Source organism: the organism of the source record quoted next, unplaced genomic scaffold (genome assembly GCF_019419815.1).
Source record: "Pyrus x bretschneideri cultivar Hongxiangsu unplaced genomic scaffold, Pyrus_bretschneideri_v1 Contig51, whole genome shotgun sequence".
NCBI lineage: Eukaryota > Viridiplantae > Streptophyta > Magnoliopsida > Rosales > Rosaceae > Pyrus > Pyrus x bretschneideri.
Window position 1 is genome coordinate 2,299,371 of NW_025999789.1, and position 20,622 is coordinate 2,319,992.

The 20,622-nt window shown below is 39.0% G+C and overlaps 4 protein-coding genes and 1 non-coding gene across 6 annotated transcripts; 3 read left to right on the plus strand and 2 right to left on the minus strand.

The window, feature by feature from the left end:
- Positions 1-237: 237 nt before the first annotated feature.
- LOC103956914 (coiled-coil domain-containing protein 22) lies at positions 238-3,160 on the minus strand. Of its 2 annotated transcripts, none has more exons than XM_009368973.3 (5): positions 2,798-3,160; positions 1,469-2,010; positions 1,167-1,313; positions 668-892; positions 238-579 (listed from the first exon to the last, which is right to left on the minus strand). In XM_009368973.3, the coding sequence occupies exons 1-5, from the start codon at positions 3,143-3,145 to the stop codon at positions 339-341; spliced, it is 1,503 nt and encodes a 500-aa protein (XP_009367248.2). In that variant the 5' UTR covers positions 3,146-3,160; the 3' UTR covers positions 238-338. The 2 variants fall into 2 exon arrangements, with proteins under 2 accessions (XP_009367248.2, XP_048426098.1); XM_048570141.1 differs by having other exon boundaries at positions 1,167-1,316.
- A 1,268-nt stretch (positions 3,161-4,428) lies between these two features.
- LOC103956915 (ABC transporter G family member 26) lies at positions 4,429-7,788 on the plus strand. Its single transcript, XM_048569935.1, has 9 exons — positions 4,429-4,638; positions 4,879-5,162; positions 5,286-5,441; positions 5,521-5,704; positions 5,953-6,237; positions 6,320-6,604; positions 6,684-6,968; positions 7,077-7,184; positions 7,510-7,788. The coding sequence occupies exons 1-9, from the start codon at positions 4,429-4,431 to the stop codon at positions 7,777-7,779; spliced, it is 2,067 nt and encodes a 688-aa protein (XP_048425892.1). The 3' UTR covers positions 7,780-7,788.
- Positions 7,789-9,054: 1,266 nt separating this feature from the next.
- Positions 9,055-11,525, plus strand: LOC103956916 (transmembrane protein 245; the record flags this gene model as incomplete). Its single annotated transcript, XM_009368975.3, has 2 exons — positions 9,055-10,917; positions 11,388-11,525. Coding segments are annotated over 2 exons (1,962 nt in total), but the record flags the coding sequence as incomplete, so codon positions are not given.
- A 2,448-nt stretch (positions 11,526-13,973) lies between these two features.
- On the plus strand, positions 13,974-16,875 carry LOC103956917. Its single transcript, XR_007253037.1, has 2 exons — positions 13,974-16,164; positions 16,541-16,875. It is a non-coding gene; the product is annotated as a transmembrane protein 245 (transcript).
- A 245-nt stretch (positions 16,876-17,120) lies between these two features.
- Positions 17,121-20,021, minus strand: LOC103956918 (protein CWC15 homolog). Its single transcript, XM_009368977.2, has 8 exons — positions 19,892-20,021; positions 19,110-19,264; positions 18,796-18,902; positions 18,621-18,662; positions 18,445-18,526; positions 17,750-17,846; positions 17,555-17,661; positions 17,121-17,443 (listed from the first exon to the last, which is right to left on the minus strand). The coding sequence occupies exons 2-8, from the start codon at positions 19,238-19,240 to the stop codon at positions 17,320-17,322; spliced, it is 690 nt and encodes a 229-aa protein (XP_009367252.1). The 5' UTR covers positions 19,241-19,264; positions 19,892-20,021; the 3' UTR covers positions 17,121-17,319.
- Between the last annotated feature and the right edge of the window lie 601 nt (positions 20,022-20,622).

Below are 20,622 nucleotides of genomic sequence, written 5' to 3' on the forward strand. Positions count from 1 at the left end.
TTCTCGTGTAAATAATATTGTTTGTTTAAAAATTAAAAATTAAAAAAAAAAAAAAAAAGGCTAGGGTTAAAGTCGTGTTTGGCAAATGAAAAACCATGGATCCAAAACAACAAAAAGCTAAAAACAGCTCTACCTCTTCTTAAAACAGCGCTTTTTTTTTTTTTTTTTTTTTTTCACAACTCAGCAACCCCAAACTAACCCTTAGTAAGGTCACTGTGCTGGAAGAATTAGCACAAATATTTCAATGCTTCCTCTTAATAAATGAATACAATCAAGTAATTACTGTGTATAAATTCAAAACTGAAAGAAAGGATTATAGTTACAAAGAGTGCACTTATTTATCCTCTCAGACATTTCTCTACGTACTCATTTTCCCTCCTAATGGCATCGAGATCGGCTTGTAGTTTGTCTACATTTAAGCTTCGCGAAGCCATGGCTGCTAGCTTCTTCTCATGCTCACCCACTTCTCGTCGGGTTCTATCGGTTGCCAGGATTTTCTCACGAATTTGTTCGAAGCTCTCGTGGATGCTAGTGAGAAGCCTATAAGCCTGCCTCCCAACTGCATCTTTCTTTGCTTCTCTGCCAATAAGTACCGGGATGGACTTGTCAATGTCTTAACTGTGTACTTTTAAGGCACAGACGGTTTATGGGTAAATGAATTTCGTACCTGAACACCATTTCATCTACAACAGCATACGTTCGATGAAGACGTTCTTGAATAGAATTACTCTCTAACTGAAGCTCCCTGGTGTCTTTTAAGATCTGCTCTATGTCAGCTTCTTGCTTCCGACTGTTCTTGGTGATCTCCTTTACCCTTTCAATGTAGGACCTTCTTGATGACAGTTTAGGCTGCTTCTCTAGATCCGTAGACAGTTTAGAAATTTCCTCCTCCCTACCGAAAGACAAGACATCAATGATAAGCAAGCAACTGAAGTTGTGAAACTGATTCGTAAGTCAATGAAACAGACAATGGGCAATCTTTTATTACAATTTATACAAGAAAGTTCTAAATATCCCCTCCATCTTGTACCTTTAATAAAGAAATATGTTACTTTTTAAAAAGTAAAGATTCCCAAACTTTATCATGAATCACAGAAGTTCCGAAGACAGCAGGAGCATATACAAATATGACCCAAAATGCAATTATTTAATTTTGCGAAACATACCTTTTCCGAATTTCAGATAAGATGGATTCTTTTTCCAGTTCATAATCTTTCAGCTTTTGGAGCTTTTCCTGAGCGTATGGGTTGTTTGCATATACAGACTCCTGAAGACTTTTCATTTTCTCTTCCAAAGGCTTTCTGACTGCTTCCCTGCGAAAAATCATTGGTAACAGATGAAACAATACATACATAATATGCTGGCAAAGGTAGTACCATTTCCAATATTTATAAGTTTTTATAAAGGTAGATTTTAGTCCCGATATACAACTTAGTCGTCATGAACAATTTAAAGATTTACATCTTACCACTGTGATATCAACTCCCCAAGGTGATGCTTTCGAACATCTACTTGCTCATTAAGTTTCTCAAGGTGAAATTCAACAGAATGATGGACATCAAATGCCATATCTGCTGCTTCTTTTAACAATTTCAACTCTTCTTCAAGGTGTTCTAGTTCTGAAGTTTTTGCTTTAACCTCCTCCATGAGCAGTTGCTCCTGATTTTGCACTTTTTCAGTCGAATGATTCCCGCTAAATACATTAGTTCGTCTGTCCTTGTTGAATCCTTCCATGCTAGAGCTACACACATCATTGACAGCGATTTCAGGCACTTCACCGATCAATGTGACTTTGTCCAATTTGGTTCGAGATTTTTCATGACTAAGATCTGGTCCCTCATCACGAGTTTTGTGGTCCTCCAAACTGCTTTGAAAGCCATCTTCTTTCACTTCCCTTTTATCGCTGACACCCTTGGGACCAGCTTTTTCACCAACTTCAGACAAATCTGAAAGCCTCTCCACCAAGAATCTTATTAACTTGTATGAGTCCTCTTCAGACGGATACAAGAACTGCCGTAAGCAACACATATAGTCTGTTTCTAAGCATAATTTCAGAATAATAAGAATGACATGAACTACAATCAGAAGAAAAAGAACGTGCACACAAACACAAAACTTAAAACAAATTAGACAATATCACATATTTCATATAGATTCAAATTAATATACTGGCAGTTAGTCAGTCCCCATACAAATAAACCAAAACCAGAATTTAATCAAGACCGCAAAGTTAAACATGATTTCACTCAATCACAATGGTCATAAACGAGAGTCTGGATGCTTTATTTCTGTTACTTTACAATCTCTCATTTTCTCAAGAAACAAACAACGAAACAAGAACTGCCGTAAGCAACACACACAAGAATGACAAGAACTACAATCGGAAGCAAAACAAAACACACACAAATTTTGACTCAAACAAGAAGCAATTACAATCACTCAACTGCATATACTGGCAGTTCCAAATGCCGGAAATTAATCAAGACTGCATATTGAATTCAAACATGCCTCCACATCCCAAATGCCGGTCCCGAATTTACATATATAGTTCAGCGTCACTTCATTTGTATAGTTTTTAAGAAAAGCATGGCTGAATTTCATGGTTAATTTTGCATCTAAATACCATAACACAAACATTATGACGTCAGTATATGCTTCTAGTTCATAAACACAATTCAATTCAATCCAATTCAGTTCTTTTAGTTTTTCTTCCACTTTATCGCATTTTCTCGGGAAACAAACACCAAACAAGGAACCTAAAAATCGAAACTTGGCAAGCAAACGATGCGATTCTTACCTGATGGAAGCTGAGGTCCGCGAGGTAACCGAGGCTCTTGATCCCGGAAGCGATGTCGGTACAGAGCTTGAACTGGTCGCCGACGGAGGAGTCGGGGAGGGAGGTGGGAAACGGCGCGGTCCTGCCGATGAGGTTGAGAGACTGGGCGCAGATCGAGACCAAGGTCGCCGGCGTCAGGTCCTTGACAGACGACACGTCGTCCGGGAGGCAGACGCCGGAATTCTCCAACGACTTCAGCAGTATTTCCCGCGAATCTTCCATCACCGATATTTTCGAGGGAAAATCTGATGAGATTTTCTGGGATTTCGGGTTTTCAGTGTTAAGTGGTTGTTTGACTTCTTTGTACATGTTCTTTATGGTGTTCTGTTCGTTTGGCCCGAAAAGTTTGATTCGGCGTCGTTTCCTAAGCAACTTCGTATTTTCTTAATTAAAAAAAAAAAAATTTACGAATTTAGACTATGTCACATAATAAGTCCATCGTAATAGTGTCGTATCAAACGCTTTATTAATGAGAGTCGAATTTGATATCTTTTTTTTATTCTTAGAAAGGGCACGAAAGGTTATGACAATTCACTTTTCTAGGGGTTCGGATAGAAGCATTTTTTCAGCCTTCGCTGTCAACAATCGTGTGATTCACACTTCATAATTTGAATAAGTTGACATAGTATAGTGAGTCTTTCGTGAATGCTTGTCCACTCTTCTGTAAGTTTTTTCGATCTTCCGAAAAAGTAGAATGTCATGACGAAGCCGTCAATTGATCTCTTTTTGAAAGGAAATTATAAAGGACGTGTATATCTATTTGGTCTAGGGTATGATTATAGAAGGAACAAATCAGAAAATCATAGTTCAAATGGGAGAAATTAAGCAATACAAGGGACTAGAACGTTAGATTCCTGAGAAGGAAATGACGTTTCTCCTATACCATGGCAAAATCTAAAATACAACCGGTTAGTTGTAAAAGTTATAGGTGTGAATGCTCATATGTTTTAGTCAAAGATGAAAGGTGAGGATGACTTAAGAATAGTAGCATTGTTGTTGTTGTATGATGTTTTTCAAAAAACACTCATTTCACTTTTATGATTCTTCACAGATATGACTCTATATAAGAAACATTCTGTGTATCATCACAATACACAGAAAAGAAAAAAAGTAAAAACAATAATATCAATCTCTTCCTTCCTCTCTTTACCTACAATCATTTTATAAAAATAAACAGTTTGATACATTGCACCCGCTTCGTTCTTATCCCTAAAAAATATTATCTCTCTAACTTTTACTTACTTATAACACGGTTGTATATCTTTTTTTTAATCTCTCGTCAGGTAATAAATCATGCAATAAAATCCCCTCCCAAAAGACGGTGTGCCACAAAGAGCTAATTCCTAGTCATGTTCTTGGTATGTTTACCAAAGCAAAATTTCATATTGGTTGCAATAAGAGTAAGAAATAAAGCAAGCTTGTCATGTCCAAAAACTAAGCACTGAAAGCATGTGGCTCACCAAACAACACCCTGCCTCGAAACTATATAGGCAAGCTTTTGGTTTGTTACAGTTGATTCACCTTCCATAAAAACACAGTTTGAACTTCTACCTAGCTCAGCTTGGTCCGGGTGGGCGCGGTGGTCCGAAAACATGGAAATTAGGGGAGAAGAAGAGATTGAAGACATTCCAATGTCACCCCCAACATTGGGGTCTATGCAGATTGCAGGGAGCAGTGGCTTTGGTCACAACCTAGAGTTCATGTCCCAAGCTTACCTCAGAAATAGGTACACGGAGATCGATATTGTAGAAGACAAGACTTCTAATGCCAACAGAGATGGCCCTCTTCCGATTTTTCTTAAGGTAGCAAAGTCCATGCAATTAGCTCTTTCGATTTTTTAAGATCAGACCGGAATTGTTATCAGTACTCCAAAACAGTCATACTGCACTTCTCCCTAATAAAAAGCAGACGAGTGGAAGGGCTACATGATGACTATTTTGGAGTGCGAATATTAATTAGCACCGCGTTTTAGTCCAGTTAAAACTATGGTGCTTGTTTTTCTGTTGCTTATGATCTTTCATATGCCTGTTTTTGCAACGCAGTTTGAAGATGTGGAGTTTAAGGTGAGAAACAGCAAAGCTTCGAGCAACACAGTGAAGGCAATGGTGTCGAAAGTAGCGTCGCAGCTTAACATGGAACATAACTACAAGCAGATATTGAAGGGGATAACAGGAAGCGTAGGGCCAGGGGAAATTCTTGCTCTGATGGGTCCTTCTGGCAGTGGGAAAACTACTTTGTTGAAAGTGATAGGAGGAAGATTACTAGACAATGTCAAGGGAAAAGTAACTTACAACGATATCCAATATAATCCAGCTCTGAAAAGGAGGTTAGCCAACTCTATGAATCTCCTCTATTTGCTCACGGCATAAAATTTTTCGTTCGAAACACATAGATGATGTACCAATGTTGTGATCTTGATTTGGTTTTTTTTTTTGGTTAAACTCAACAGGATTGGATTTGTGACACAAGATGATGTGCTGTTCCCACAATTGACAGTAGAAGAAACCTTAGTTTTCGCTGCATTTTTACGGCTTCCAAGCACCATGACCCGACAAGAAAAATATGCGAGGGTGGAGATGATTGTAAAGGAGCTTGGTCTTGAAAGGTAGATTATATCTGCCTGAAATTTTGGCGAACCCCCGAACTTTACTTTTGTTTTAAATTTCTCTCCCATATGATCTTAGATGTCGTCACACGAGAGTAGGTGGAGGATTTATCAAAGGCATATCAGGAGGAGAAAGGAAAAGAACCAGCATAGGTTATGAAGTTCTTGTTGATCCTTCATTGTTGTTGCTTGATGAACCGACTTCCGGCCTTGATTCGACCTCAGCAAATAGACTTCTTCTGGTTCTTCAAGGACTTGCAAAGGTAACATAGTTTAAGTTTATTTTCATATACCATTGTGATGAAAAAATAACCCAAATCTGGGAGCCAATCACGCACTGCTTTGCCTTTTGGGTTTTGACTTTCCTACGTGACAATGTGTGATTGACTTGAAATACTGTCATAGTGGCATCCCCCTTACATGGAAATTCCTTGTCCACTGTGACATAATGATCCTTATGAATATTTGAACTTTGGAAGAAGTGCTAAAAGTCGCTTTTGGCGGTTTATAGGGTGGAAGGACAATAATCACAACAATCCACCAGCCATCTAGCAGAATGTTTCACACATTTGACAAACTTTTGCTAATATCAGAAGGCTACCCTGTGTACTATGGAATGGCAGGAGAGTCTTTGGAGTATTTTTCGTCTCTGAGATTCATCCCGGAAATTCCCATGAATCCTGCAGAGTTCTTAATTGATTTAGCCACTGGACAAGTTAATGGCATCAGTGTTCCTGAAGATCTCTTGGTGCCTCAAGAGCAAGGGACTCTTGACTCTGAAAAGGCTGTTGTCAAGGTATGATAACTACTACTTCAAACTTTCACGTACCTAAAATCTATGTATCTTCCTCTCAACATTTGTTCTATGTTCATTATAGTACCTACAACTCAAGTACAAAGCACTGCTGGAGACGAAAGAAAAGGAAGAGAATCATCGAGCAACGAAAACACCCGAACATCTACGAGTGGCTATTCAGGCGAAGAAAGATTGGACAATCACTTGGTGGGAACAGTTCACCATATTGTTCAAGAGAACATATAGAGAGAGGTGCAGGGATTACTTTGATAAGCTAAGGCTAATTCAAGCTGTCGGAGTTGCAATCTTATTAGGTCTTCTTTGGTGGAAATCGAATACTGACACCGAGGCTCAACTCCGAGATCAGGTAAAATTCTCCATGATCCTGGTCACAAAAGAAATTTGAAAAACATACAAACCTCTCAATATGTAAAACATTTGTGCAGGTTGGCTTACTGTTTTACATCTGCATTTTCTGGACGTCTTCATCAATTTTCGGGGCAGTATATGTGTTTCCGTTCGAAAAGGTCTTCTTGGTGAAAGAAAGGAAAGCAGACATGTATAGATTGAGTGTGTACTATGTTTGCAGCACTTTGTGTGACATGACGGCACATGTGTTGTATCCAACATTTTTCATGACCATTGTGTATTTCATGGCCGGCTTTATACGAACAGTTCCTTGTTTCTTCTACACATTGTTTGCCATATTGTTGGTAGCTGTCACAAGCCAAGTAAGTCAAAATATCCAACAAAATTAAGTTATTTCATTGCGGAGATAGGTAGCAGTAGACTAAAAGCTAGTTGGTTATTTAATTCTGGTTTAATTATTTCCGATTTAGGGGGCAGGAGAACTGTTTGGATCTCTAGTTTTGAGTATTAGAAGAGCTGGAATGGTTGCCTCTCTGGTGCTAATGATGTTTCTACTCACAGGAGGCTACTATGTGCAGGTAATCTAAATCAACTTAACCTAATTTCGATGAACTGCATTTTCGGGCCGTCATTGTGTTTTGTCCCGAAATCACATCCACCGTGGTTTTAATCTGTCAATCTGGTCTCTACGTTTGGCACTTCAAGGGCAAACTTTTAACTTCTGCCAACTCGCTTGCACTACAAGTAACCTACTACATAGCCTCTTGCATGAACATCAGACAAAAATTTATGCAGTGGTTGAAGCTCTAATTAACTACATATATACATGTTTCTTTATTTAACAACTGTATGTCCATATATTTGAACATGTCACGCGACGCTACATGTTTGTTATGGTTGCAGCATATACCGAAATTTATCCAATGGTTGAAGTACTTGTCGTTTATGTACTACGGGTTCCGGCTGCTGCTGAAAGTGCAGTATTCTGGAGACAAGTTCTATGAGTGTGAAAGCAAAGGAGGGTGTAGGAAGCTGCAGAGCTCTCCTTCATTTGACACGGTGAACTTGGATGGTGACATGAATGAAGTCTGGATTTTGCTGGCCATGGCAATAGGTTACAGAATTTGTGCCTACTTTTGCCTTCGTAGAAGAATTAGCATAAGCAATATGTAACAGTGTAAATTCCAGAGATATATCTCCATCTTTCTATATTTCTCGTCATGGAACCCAAGAATCTACCTTTTTCCCAATTGCAAAGGTTCAAAGATGAACCTTTGGTGTTTGATTAATGGAATCTCTGAGTATTAATTGAATTAATTTACCTTCCCCTTTTTTTGACGCAACCAAAACCAAATAACGAAATCCCAGCTATAAAAAGAGACCTCAAAATCGAATTTCTCATGCATTGTAACCACAAGTTATATTTTGCCTATTAGTTCCATTGATTTGTGAGATAGTCACCAATGTCATATACTTCCATTTTGTCTTTATGTATTCATCATTTTATGGATGTGTTGTTTAATGAGATAGCCGGTCATTTTCTTGGGGCTGCCATTGCAATATGGTTTATATATTTTGAGCAAATCAACTTCTAATTAGTACAATAATTTGACCAAACGGATATCCTATTTAATTTATCGTTATAATAATAAGAGACTTATAATTCAAATATTAAAAATATTTAACCTTGCACTCGAGCCATATGTTGGATTTCTCACCTCTCCAATATTAGAACAATTATTGATATGTGGAGAGAAACTGATGTGTTGTATAAAATAGTGTCTCTAGCTTAGAGCTCTCTCCTCATCGACAATGTTGTGAGAGACACTTCCCTATATACAAAAATGTTATTGTAGTGGTATTCCAACTTTAGTGTTATGAATTTTTACCTCTTCACGTAACAGTGCGTGATTGGTTTGAAATACCATTACAATGATATTTCTGTCGTATAAAAGTCCTCTTCTCTCGACAAAATTGACCTTAACCTCATGTCAGTTAGGAATCCATGATCAATTTCTAACCCTTGGATTAATCTACAATTAGATTAAAAAAATCTAGGATGGTGATTTGAGTTATACAACTTTACTCTTTTTAGTCGGCCTCTTTGACAGGCCCTCCACAAACTATAAGAACAACACAGACTGACACTGTCACACATCATCCTCCTCCAGTTCTCCCCTTCCACACAGTTTATGGTCAATACCCCACCATTTCATCCTCCCACACCCCACCTGAGCTCTCCCTCTCCTCTCTCTCCCTCTCCTCTCTCTCTCTCTCTCTCTCTCATCCACTCAACTGCCCAAAAATTCCCCACCCGAAGTTCTTATTCTCTCTGAGCTCTGTTTTTCTGCACTCCAATCCAGCCCACCAACACAAAACAAAAAACCCAACATTTTAGAGCTTCAAAGATTCAAACTTTATCCTCTCTCTCTGACTTTCTCTCTCTAAAACGATGGCTTTAGTTGCCTACTCAGACCCAAGCTCCGAACCCCCCTCAGCAAACCCTGCTTGGCAAGACATGTTCCGATCAGCCTCAATCCGAAAATCCTCACCCCAGAGCCCCAGGCGTCCGAACCCCAGGCACGGCCGCCCAAGGGCCCGCCAAAATCCGCCGACCCAGATCAGAAAACCCCCATCTCCGGCGATCCCCAGGTACGATTAGCCCTCTACATAACCATGGCCCACGCCGGCCTCGCCTTTACTATATTCATATTTTACGCCGTCGGCAAGCTGTTAGAGGAATACTTGCGGCCAATTCAATGGGCGGTGCTCTGCTCGATCCCTCTGAGAGGAATACAGCAAACCCTTGTGGGGTTTTGGTCGGAGCCCTTGAGGCTTGGCCTCACTGAAACTGTTCTGGCAGTTCCGGTGGCCATTTTTCGGGTTTTCGTAGGTACCCTTATCGAAATTAGGGAGGTTTGCTTTCGGGTTTTTCTCCGAAAGCCGAAATCTGACTACAGGAGGAGGCACCGGAGTGAGTTCTCTAAGTTGTTGAGGTGGTTGGTGTCGTTTTGGATACTTATACTTGCTTATGAGAAAATTGGTGGTGTTGCTTCTCTGGCAATTCTTGGACTAGGCTTTATGTTTAGTGCCAAAGGCGTGGAGTCGACAATGTCAACTGTTTCCTCCTTGAGATGCAGTAGCTTTCGCCGTAGCCCGATTAGTGCGTTTTTCACCAGAAGGATATTGATAAGGTTGGAGACCATCGTTGCAATTGGGTTGATGTTTGCTATGATTTTAGGGTTTTTGGTTGGTGTCACCTTTTTTTCATATAAGATTGGGATCGAGAGCAAAGATGCAGTGATTTCGTTGAAGTTACATGTGGAAGAGAGCAATTACACGGAGAAGATTGGCGTTAAGCAGTGGATGGAGGAGAATGATGTGCCTGGAATGGTGGATAGGTACACTTCGAAGTTTTATGAAACTGTGTCGGACCAGCTAGATAGTTTGGCGTTGCATTATAATATGACAGAATTGGCAACTGGAATTAAGCATTTTGTAGTAAGACAGTCTGCTAATTCTTCCGAGCCTTCAACAGCTTTAGCTAGCCCGTCTCAGTACACAGAGAAACTTGTGAGTTTGAGGGATCGGATTAGTAAGAGGGAATGGGGACTTATGTACACAGAGGTTGATGCAATTGTTAGGGAATTGGTAATCACCAGAGAGGATTTAGTTGAGAAGGCAAAAGGGTTTGCCATGCGAGGTATGGATGTATCACAGCGCATACTTGCTAGCAGTACATCAGTCCTTGGAGGCAGCGCAAAATTCATGTTCTCTATCGGTAGTTCCATTGTTTCTGGAGCAGCTGAGGTTTTCAATTTTGTGTCTCAGTTAATGGTGTTCTTCTGGGTATTGTATTATCTGATCACATCCAAATCTGGCGGAGTGACTGAACAAGCAATGAGTATGCTTCCAATTTCAAAGTCCGCGAGGGTTAGATGTGTTGAAGTTCTTGATAATGCTATATCCGGTGTTCTTTTGGCTACAGCCGAGATTGCAATTTTTCAGGGATGTCTCACATGGCTTTTATTGACGCTATTCAAAATACATTTCTTGTACACGTCCACCATTCTTGCAATCCTCAGTTCTGTGCTACCAATCTTTCCATCGTGGTTTGCAACTATCCCTGCAGCTCTTCAACTGGTGCTGGAAGGTAGATATATAGTAGCCATCACCTTGTCCGTTATTCATCTCGTGCTTATGGATTACGGAGCGTCTGAAATTCAGGAGGACATACCTGGGGGCCATAGTCAATATCTTACCGGACTCAGCATCATCGGTGGAATGACTTTGTTCCCATCCGCATTTGAGGTAAATATACTCTGGATGATGACTTTGGGTTTACTTTTACAAAATAAACCAATTTAAGTGTTTAGCTAGTTTCGAGTTTTACTTTACAAATACGCAAATTGAAGTGTTTAGCTAGTTTCAAACTTACACGTTTTTTTAACTGGATTTGAGGAAGAAATTCTCTTTCCAGTTTCGACAAATCAAAAACTTAAGTTCATCATTCTGGAACAAAAATTTTGAAACAATCTTCATTACTTAGGTAAACAATCTTCATTACACTGGGGAGATTCATGCAATGTTGATAACCAGATAGGTTAAAGGTTCATATATTTAGCCAGATCACATAACCTTTTCAACTTTCTCATCCTTGACCATTACGTGATGATACCTAGTCCATTTCTGTTGTCGATACCTAGTCCATTTTCTGTTGTCGATACATCCATTCACTTCTTAACATGCTCCCGATGAATGTTGGACTGTATTGTTTGCAGGGTGCAATTATGGGTCCGCTCATAACAACGGTCGTGATTGCTATTAAGGATTTGTACGTGGAATTTGTTCTGGACGAAACCAAGGATAAAGCCGAGTAGAAAGCATGTTTGCTCCTTTTCCCGCAGTTTCTATTTATTTGTTGGCAGCTTACTCTGAAGTATGCAAGCACATTATTCATTGTATCTTAATTTATGCCATCTGAGGCAGGCTGTTGTGAGTTAATTTTTTTTTTCTTTTTCATATGTATTTTCTGTATATTTATGAGTTCATCTCTATCGGATTGGTTTCTGTATATGTATCCTATCAATTGCTGGCAATGGAATGAAATTTTGTAGATTTTATCTAATACCAGTATCGTCGGGTCGATGATATCCTTTGCTGTTGAGCTTTTTTATTTATTTATTTTTTTTTTTTGTGGAAACTAGGAATAACATTCCAAGACCAAGAAGCCAAAAGTACAAGAAAGCCTACAAAGAGGCAAACACCAAGGGGAAGGCAGAACGAAAACGACAGCGAGGAAAGGGGATACAACCAGAAGACGCGTCAACCAAGTTGAGCGTCACTCCAAACACCACCCCAACAAATCAATGCGGACAGGGAAGACCATCCTTGTTTAAAACGTGAACCAACGAAGATGGGGGCCTGATTGGTGCTGTTTTATAAACCATTCATCTCATCCCTGGCGCATCAAAACTCATAAACTCGAGCCCTCGTGTTTATCAGTACTTTCTGGACCTCAAAACTCATAAACGCGTCCTTAGGGACACTGTTTCGTAAAAGCGATCAAGTAAACAGAGATATACAAACAAATAGAAGCGAGTATAAACAATCGCATTACCAAATTCAAGAAATTCATAAGCAGGTAACATTCAATCTCAACATTACAGTACATACAACTGTTAAAGACGAAAAGTTTCTTTGGTCTTCGATTCTTCAGGGTTACATCTCAAGAGAGCGATTGATTTCAATGTCGTATACTTCTATGCTGTCTTTATGTGTTCATCAGTTTGTGGATGTGCTGTTTAATGAGATAGCCGGCTATTTTCTTGGAGCTGCCATTGTAAGATGGTTTATATACTGGGAAATTTTATTTAAACCCATATAACTTACTTTTTTCACTCATATTAATTTTAATTAAACTATCAATATCTATTGAAACCCATATTTACTACTTAAATTACCCTTACAAAATCCAATTCAATTTGTAGATTTATCCGTACACTCATTTAGAAATAAAAACCCAAAAATTTGCAAAGAGAAGTCCTTACAATCATATTGCAAAAGAGCTTGTTGCACTAGTTTAAGGGTTTTTTTGTTTGTTTCAAATGGTCTAAATCTAAATTCTAAATGCTATTGTTTCTTTATTCTTATTTTTCTTCCCGCTTTGGTTTAAGTTGAAGTCCTCCCTCTGGTGTGACTATCTATCAATTGAGTACAGGATTTAACCAACTATTTTTAGGGATGAATATTTTATCTTTAGGATGTATTTTGTTGGATGAAATTTCATATCTTTTATTTGATTTACCGCATGTATGCATGGATGAAAATAAAGGTTGGACTTAGGAGGATATATCATATATGAGATAATTATTCTCTTCAAATCTCCAACTGCCCCAAGATTTCCAAGCCCTCGACATTTTCAACTTAAACAATTCATGGTTGTTCCGCCCGATATATAATAGGAAATATACTAGCACAAGTCCATGAGGAGACAAAGGAACGAGCCATAGAATCCTCTTCTGCATGTCATTTGATTTGTTTGACCTCAGCACTACAACATCTCTCCTGGACGATCTCAGCACTATGGCATCTCCCATTGCTGCTGTTGTTGATTTGTTTGCACTTTGCTGTTTGTTTGGGTTTATTGATAAATTTTAGTTGTATTGTTAAATTCATCTTGTACTTGATAGTAATTATATACTAGGGTAAAAAAGACAATTAACATTTAAAGTTTAAGTTGGGTGTAAAAAGAGGCTATATGGGTTCAATAAAATTTCTCTTATATATTTTGAGCAAATCAACTTCAAATTAGTATAATAATTTGACTAAACTGATATCCGATTTGATTTGTCGTTATAATCGTAAGAGACATATAGCTCAAATATTAAAAATATTTAACTTTGCACTCGATCTTTATGTTTGATTCCTCACCTCCTCAGTATTAGAAAAATTATTGATGTGTGCAGAAAAACTTCTACTGCGATGTGGTGTATTAAATAGTGTCTCTAGCTTGAGCTCTCTCCTCATTGGCAATGTTGTGAAAGACACTTACCTATAACAAGAATGTTATTGTAGTAGTATACTAAATTTAATGTTATACATTTTACTCACTTGCATAACAGTACATGATTAGTTTGAAATATCATTTGACATTTATGTCGCAAAAAAGTCCTCCTCTTAATTATCTAGTGTTGTATGGACAATATTGTCCTTTAACTCATATCAGTTATGAATCGATGATCAATTTCTAACCCTTGGATTAAATATACAATTAGATTAAAAAAATCTAGGACGGTGATTTGAGTTTATATTTTATGATAGCTCTGTCTTGTGTTTTTCAACAACTGTACTTTTTTAGTCAGCCACTTTGACAGGCCCGCCACAAACTACGAAAAAACAACACAGACTGACACTGTCACTCATCTTCTTCCAGTTCGCCCTCCTCCTTTTCAAACTTTATGGTCAATGGACCACCATTTCATCCTCCCCTACCCACCTGAACTCTCTCTCTCCTCTCTCTCCCTCTCCTCTCTCTCATCCACTCAACTGTCCAATAATTCCCCACCTTAAGAAGTTGTTCTCTCTGAGCTCTGCTTTTTTGCACTCCAATCCAACCCACCAACACAATACAAAAAACCCAACATTTTAGAGCTTCAAAGATTCAAACTTTACCCTCTCTTTCAGTTCTCTCTCTAAAAAGATGGCTTTAGTCCTCTACTCAGACCCAAGCTCCGAACCCCCCTCAGCAAACCCTGCTTGGCAAGACATGTTCCGATCAGCCTCAATCCGTAAATCCTCAACCCCAGAGCCCCAGGCGCCCAAACCCCAGGCGCCGCCGCCCAAGGACCCGCCAAAATCTGCCGACCCAGCACAGAAAACCCCCATCTCCGACGATCCCCAGGTAAGGTTAGCCCTCTACATAACCATGGCCCAGGCAGGCCTGGCCTTTACAATTTTCATATTTTACGCCGTGGGTAAGCTGCTAGAGGAATACTTGCGGCCAATTCAGTGGGCGGTGCTCTGCTCGATCCCTCTGAGAGGAATACAGCAAACCCTTGTGGGGTTTTGGTCGGAGCCCTTGAGGCTTGGCCTCACTGAAACTGTTCTGGCTGTTCCCGTGGCCATATTTGGGGTTTTCGTAGGTACCATTGTCGAAATTAGGGAGGTTTGCTTTCGGGTTTTTCTCCGAAAGCCGAAATCTGACTACAGGAGGAGGCACCGGAGTGAGTTCTCTAAGTTGTTGAGGTGGTTGGTGTCGTTTTGGATACTTATACTTGCTTATGAAAAATTTGGTGGTGTTGCCTCTCTGGCAATTCTTGGACTAGGTTTTATGTTTAGTGCCAAAGTCGTGGAGTCGACAATGTCAACTGTTTCCTCTTTGAGATGCAGTAGCTTTCGCCGCAGCCCGATAGTGCGTTCTTCACAAGAAGGATATTGATAAGGTTGGAGACCATCGTTGCAATTGGGTTGATGTTTGCTATGATTTTAGGGTTTTTCGTTGGTGTCATGTTTTTTTCGTATAAGATTGGGATCGAGAGCAAAGATGCAGTGATTTCGTTGAAGTTACATGTGGAAGAGAGCAATTACACAGAGAAGATTGGCGTTAAGCATTGGATGGAGGAGAATGATGTGGCTGGAATGGTGGATAGGTACACTTTGAAGTTTTATGAAACTGTGTCGGACCAGCTAGATGGTTTGGCGTTGCAGTATAATATGACAGAATTGGCAACTGGAATTAAGCATTTTGTAGTAAGACAGTCGGCTAATTCTTCCAAGCCTTCAATAGCTTTAGCTAGCCCGTCTCAGTACACAGAGAAACTTGTGAGTTTGAGGGATCGGGTTAGTAAGAGGGAATGGGGACTTATGTACACAGAGGTTGATGCAATTGTTAGGGAATTGGTAATCACCAGAGAGGATTTAGTCGAGAAGGCAAAAGGGTTTGCCATGCGAGGTATGGATGTATCACAGCGCATACTTGCTAGCAGTACATCAGTCCTTGGAGGCAGCGCAAAACTCATGTTCTCTATCGGTAGTTCCATTGTTTCTGGAGCAGCTGAGGTTTTCAATTTTGTGTCTCAGTTAATGGTGTTCATCTGGGTATTGTATTATCTGATCACATCCGAATCTGGCGGAGTGACTGAACAAGCAATGAGTATGCTTCCAATTTCAAAGTCCGCGAGGGTTAGATGTGTTGAAGTTCTTGATAATGCTATATCCGGTGTTCTTTTGGCTACAGCCGAGATTGCAATTTTTCAGGGATGTCTCACATGGCTTTTATTGACGCTGTTCAAAATACATTTCCTGTACACGTCCACCATTCTTGCAATCCTCAGTTCTGTGCTACCAATCTTTCCATCGTGGTTTGCAACTATCCCTGCAGCTCTTCAACTGGTGCTGGAAGGTAGATATATAGTAGCCATCACCTTGTCCGTTATTCATCTCGTGCTTATGGATTACGGAGCGTCTGGAATTCAGGACGACATACCTGGCCATAGTCAATATCTTACCGGACTCAGCATCATCGGTGGAATGACTTTGTTCCCATCCGCATTCGAGGTAAATATACTATGGATGATGACTTTGGTTTTACTTTACAAAATAAGCCAATTGAAGTGTTTAGCTAGTTTCAAACCCGCATGTTTTTTTAACTGGATTCGAGCAAGAAATTCTCTTTCCAGTTTCGACAAATCAAAAACTTATGTTAATCATTCTGGAGCAAAAATTTTGAAACAATCTTCATTACTCTGGGGAGATTCACGCAATGTTGATAACCAGATAGGTTAAGGTTCATATATTTAGCCAGATCACATAGCCTTTTCAACTTTGTCATCCTTGACCATTACGTGATGACACCTAGTCCATTTTCAGTTGTCGATACATCCATTCACTTCGTAACGTGCTCCCGATGAATGTTGGACTGTATTGTTTGCAGGGTGCAATTATGGGTCCGCTCATAACAACGGTTGTGATTGCGATTAAGGATTTGTATGTGGAATTTGTTCTGGACGAACCCAAGGATAAAGCCGAGTAGAAAGCATGTTTGCCCGTCTTTCCGCAGTTTCTATTTATTTGTTGGCAGCTTACTCCGAAGTGTGCAAGCACATTATTCATTGTATCTTAATATATGCCATCCGAGGCAGGCTGTTGTGAGTTAATTTTTTTTTTTTCCTGTATATTTATGAGTTCATTTGTATTTCTCTGTCAGATTGGTTTCTGTATATGTATCCTATCAATTGCTGACAATGGAATGAAATTTTGTAGATTTTATCCTTCTGTACAGTAACCCTAATACCGGATTCGTCGGGTCGATGATATCTTTTGCTGTTGAGCTTTCTTTAAATCACTGATTGGTGCTGTTTTATAAACCATTCATTTCATCCCTGGTGAATCAAAACTCATAAACTCGAGCCCTCGTGCTTATCAGTACTTTCGGGACCTCAAAACTCATAAACGCGTCCTTAAGGGACACTGTTTCGTAAAAGCAATTAAGTAAACAGAGATATACAAACAAATAGAAGCGAGTATAAACAATCGCATTACCAAATTCAAGAAATTCATAAGCAGGTAACACTCAATCTCAAGATCCAGCTTGCATCTTTAATGTGCATTCAATTCCAGCATTACAGTACATACAACTGTTAAAGACGAAAAGTTTCTTTGGTCTTCGATACTTCAGGGTTACATGTCAAGAGAGCGATTGATTTCAAGGTCTTACTTCATGTATTTCTGCAGGAATTTGCGGTGAAAGTCACTCCTGACGGTATCATTGATGAAGCGCTTAGGAGTCTTGGTTTCACCACGGGCCTGGTTCTTGAACACCACATCGTCATCCCATCTGCGCCAAAAGATCCACAAAGAAGAGAGCTATTAGAGAAGTGACCGAATGGAACCACTGGAAAATCCTAACTTGATCACAGAACAAGCTAGGAGTAGAATCTTGACTAACCTTCTTTTCACACTAAACGATGCGGGTGCTGCACCATTAAGCAATGGGTTTCCTCGGAGAAGCTCTGCTTCCTTGACTTTAAGCTCTTCCTCCCTCTCTAGTCGTTCCTGTGGAAGCATAAAGTACAATTTTTGTTATATTCAGTGATATCAAAGCAATTGATAATTCCGTCACATCACTTCATTGAAAGCTCACCTTCCGTAACTTCTCCTCTGCTTTTTCCTTCTTTATTTGTTCAAGCTCAGCCAGTAGAGCTTCCATGTCATCCTCCTCGTCATCGTCATCTTCACCACTATAATCAAAGTAATTGTTCCACATATATTAGGGAAACACGTAGTAATATCATTACACCTCAAGAAATGGGTTGAACTATACAAGCAAAGGTAAAATTACTACCAACAAATTAAAGGCTTGTTATTAGTCTGTAAGTATCTATTTTTGAGATGCCGATATTGTTATCGTTTCAAATGGAAAGTCGGCAACCATGAAGTTACATAACTACACAAACGAACCCCTACCATAAATGGATGTAATATTTACTGAGAAAAGTCCAAACTAAACTGTAAGCAGACAAGTCATGAGTGATTGTAATAAACCATGAAATTCTGTGCATTGTTCTCCAGTTTGGAGTTAAGCTAATAAAGCCCATCGCAACCATGAAAAAAAAAACTGGAACACATAACTGTTCATCTAGTCAATGCATAATGCCTTATAAACAATTCTTCTTGCTTAAATTCACAAAACCATTAGAGTTATATTTTATATATCCAAGCATGTCTTGCATCAGAAGATTTGATAGAACTTTAATAATTCAACATCAAAGCTACGCTAGCACTTGACTGAAACTATTTATACATTTGGATTCGAATATATCTGCAAAGAATACTGACCTTTCATCATCACTTTGAGCTTCCACGTCAGAATCATCAGCATCTATATTACGCGGCACAATTTCAGTGTCCCTTCTGCCCCCTATGAGCAAAAATATTTTTAGTTAGTAATTGAGCATTACTTATTTATCAACTTGCTACCTTAAAATGTAAAATATAAGATTTAGAATATACACCTTCCAACAACAGCTGGTTTCCCCTCCTGCGATCTCTGTCATCTGCACAATGCACATATCAATTAGAAACAAAGAGGAAATAACATCACATCCCCTATAGACTCGAGAAATAGAAAAAAAAGAACTAGTCAACCCGCCCCAAGTGCTTGTAAAAAATCTGAGGAAGATATCATACAACTATAAGATTTATCCTTTGATGAATAATGCTTTCTTTCGCTCTCTTCCAGTTCCTCCCGGAGGTTCTTCTTTTGCAACTCATCCTGGGTGTCTTGCCCCGGCTTTCTGTATACACGCATACCAAGAAAGGCAAAGTCCAAAATTAGAATCCCAGGAAAACCCACTCACATATTACCATAACCAGAAAGATAAACAGAACAACGGAAATTTGGAGGGGAAAAAGAGGTATAAACACATGCAGAGTTGCATTGTACATGATGCACTCTAAAAATGTTTAACACGCATAAGAATCAGTAACAATGACAAATCTACCTGGGCTTTAGAGATGTATGGGCAGCCATATCCCTGGATGAGTATTTCTGTGATGGTCCAAAAATCCGAGTACCACCTTGTTCATCACCACCTTTCGCAGGTGCCCACGTGGGTCGAGCAGCCGTCGTCATGTCTTCTAACTGTCTTTACAACACCTGATAACCAAACAATAAGCACAACATCCAACAATCATCCACAAGCCTGCAATGACTTCGTACACTCGCAGAATGCTCATCACATACATCTGAGTGCAACGAGCACATCAAAATACAGTGACTACGTTCGTACGTATAAACGGGAAAGAGAGTATTCAAATTCAAGTTCAAGTTCATTTCCTATAAATAAAAAACACACACCAATTCGACAATGGTGCTCTTTTCCTAGTGGTGGAACGACAAAAACAAAGCCGATGATGCGGAATGATTCTAGCAAAACACCCAATAAAAACCGAACCCAAATTCGAGTTAATGAAACCCAAAATTTCAATTTCTCTTCGTTTTCATGCTTTTCTCAGCAACCAATCAAACAAATTCATGAAAGATTATATAAAGTAACCAGATGGTTAACAATCCCATCTTAATTTCCCCAATTCTTCGAACAAAATTTTGAATTTCTATCAGGATTTTTTTCTCAGCATCCAAACGTAAACCTAAACAAAATCGGGATTTGTTTCTAGAATTCAATAATTTTAAAAGTACAAAAATTGGCACGAACAATCGATTGAATACATGGGTAAATAAATGAATTCGACTTCCTAATTGATTGGAAATTAGGGTTTTTACCTGGTTGAATTTTCGTTCTTCGAATTGACTCGGACCAGACAGAGAAGCTAGCTGTTTCCGAACTAATGAGGCAGAACAAAGAAAACGAAGCGTTTTGTAGTTTGTAAACATATAGGAAAGAATGTCGGCGGTGCCGGGTTAGGCCCCCGGGTTTTTATTCGGGTTGGGCCATACTTTTTTTCCCTTACTTCCATTTAATGAACCTTGTTCCAATGGGCCTTCTTCTTAGTGAAAATCATTTTCCTTGTCATTTTAGTCATTTCTCAATCACTTTTTCTGTACTAGTTAGGTGGAATTCTGAGTGGGAAAGAGGGTGAGAAGTTTCGAATTCGAGTGAAGAGGATCATAAAGGTGCTTGATTTTCACCATAACATAAAAAAACACTTGAGGATGATTCTCATTCGATGCTATAAATTCGTTATACATTTAATATTTGTGAGCTTTAAAATGCAATGTCAACCAATAAGACTTGTTGTGTTATTGTTACATGTGATAATTTTTCGAGTAGAAACTTCTACACACAATGCACAACTAAATGGAATAAGGGGGAAAATGAACCTCATTCCTTTTTTTCACATTTGTTTCTTTTGCGCTCACTGACTACAATTTTTTTACTGAAAGACAAATTATCTAAAAGTGGTAAAATATATTTATTATCTAAAAGGAAAATCAAGCATTATCCATTATTCTTTTTACAAACATCAAAATTCTTTTTTAGAATTAGAAAAGTA

What these genes read in the sequence shown, in the direction of transcription:
- LOC103956914 (XM_048570141.1), bottom strand. Translation starts at nt 3,145, where the DNA reads ATGTACAAAGAAGTCAAACAACCACTTAACACTGAAAACCCGAAATCC. An exon ending in CGGACCTCAGCTTCCATCAG is followed by an intron (nt 2,011 to 2,797) that starts GTAAGAATCGCA and finishes TGCTTACGGCAG; the next exon opens with TTCTTGTATCCGTCTGAAGA. An exon ending in TTATCTGAAATTCGGAAAAG is followed by an intron (nt 893 to 1,166) that starts GTATGTTTCGCA and finishes GTCTTTCGGTAG; the next exon opens with GGAGGAGGAAATTTCTAAAC.
- LOC103956915 (XM_048569935.1), top strand. Translation starts at nt 4,429, where the DNA reads ATGGAAATTAGGGGAGAAGAAGAGATTGAAGACATTCCAATGTCACCC. An exon ending in CTCTTCCGATTTTTCTTAAG is followed by an intron (nt 4,639 to 4,878) that starts GTAGCAAAGTCC and finishes TTTGCAACGCAG; the next exon opens with TTTGAAGATGTGGAGTTTAA. An exon ending in TTCTTCAAGGACTTGCAAAG is followed by an intron (nt 5,705 to 5,952) that starts GTAACATAGTTT and finishes GGCGGTTTATAG; the next exon opens with GGTGGAAGGACAATAATCAC.
- LOC103956918 (XM_009368977.2), bottom strand. Translation starts at nt 19,240, where the DNA reads ATGACGACGGCTGCTCGACCCACGTGGGCACCTGCGAAAGGTGGTGAT. An exon ending in AAAGGATAAATCTTATAGTT is followed by an intron (nt 18,663 to 18,795) that starts GTATGATATCTT and finishes TGCATTGTGCAG; the next exon opens with ATGACAGAGATCGCAGGAGG. An exon ending in AAACCAGCTGTTGTTGGAAG is followed by an intron (nt 18,527 to 18,620) that starts GTGTATATTCTA and finishes TTTTGCTCATAG; the next exon opens with GGGGCAGAAGGGACACTGAA.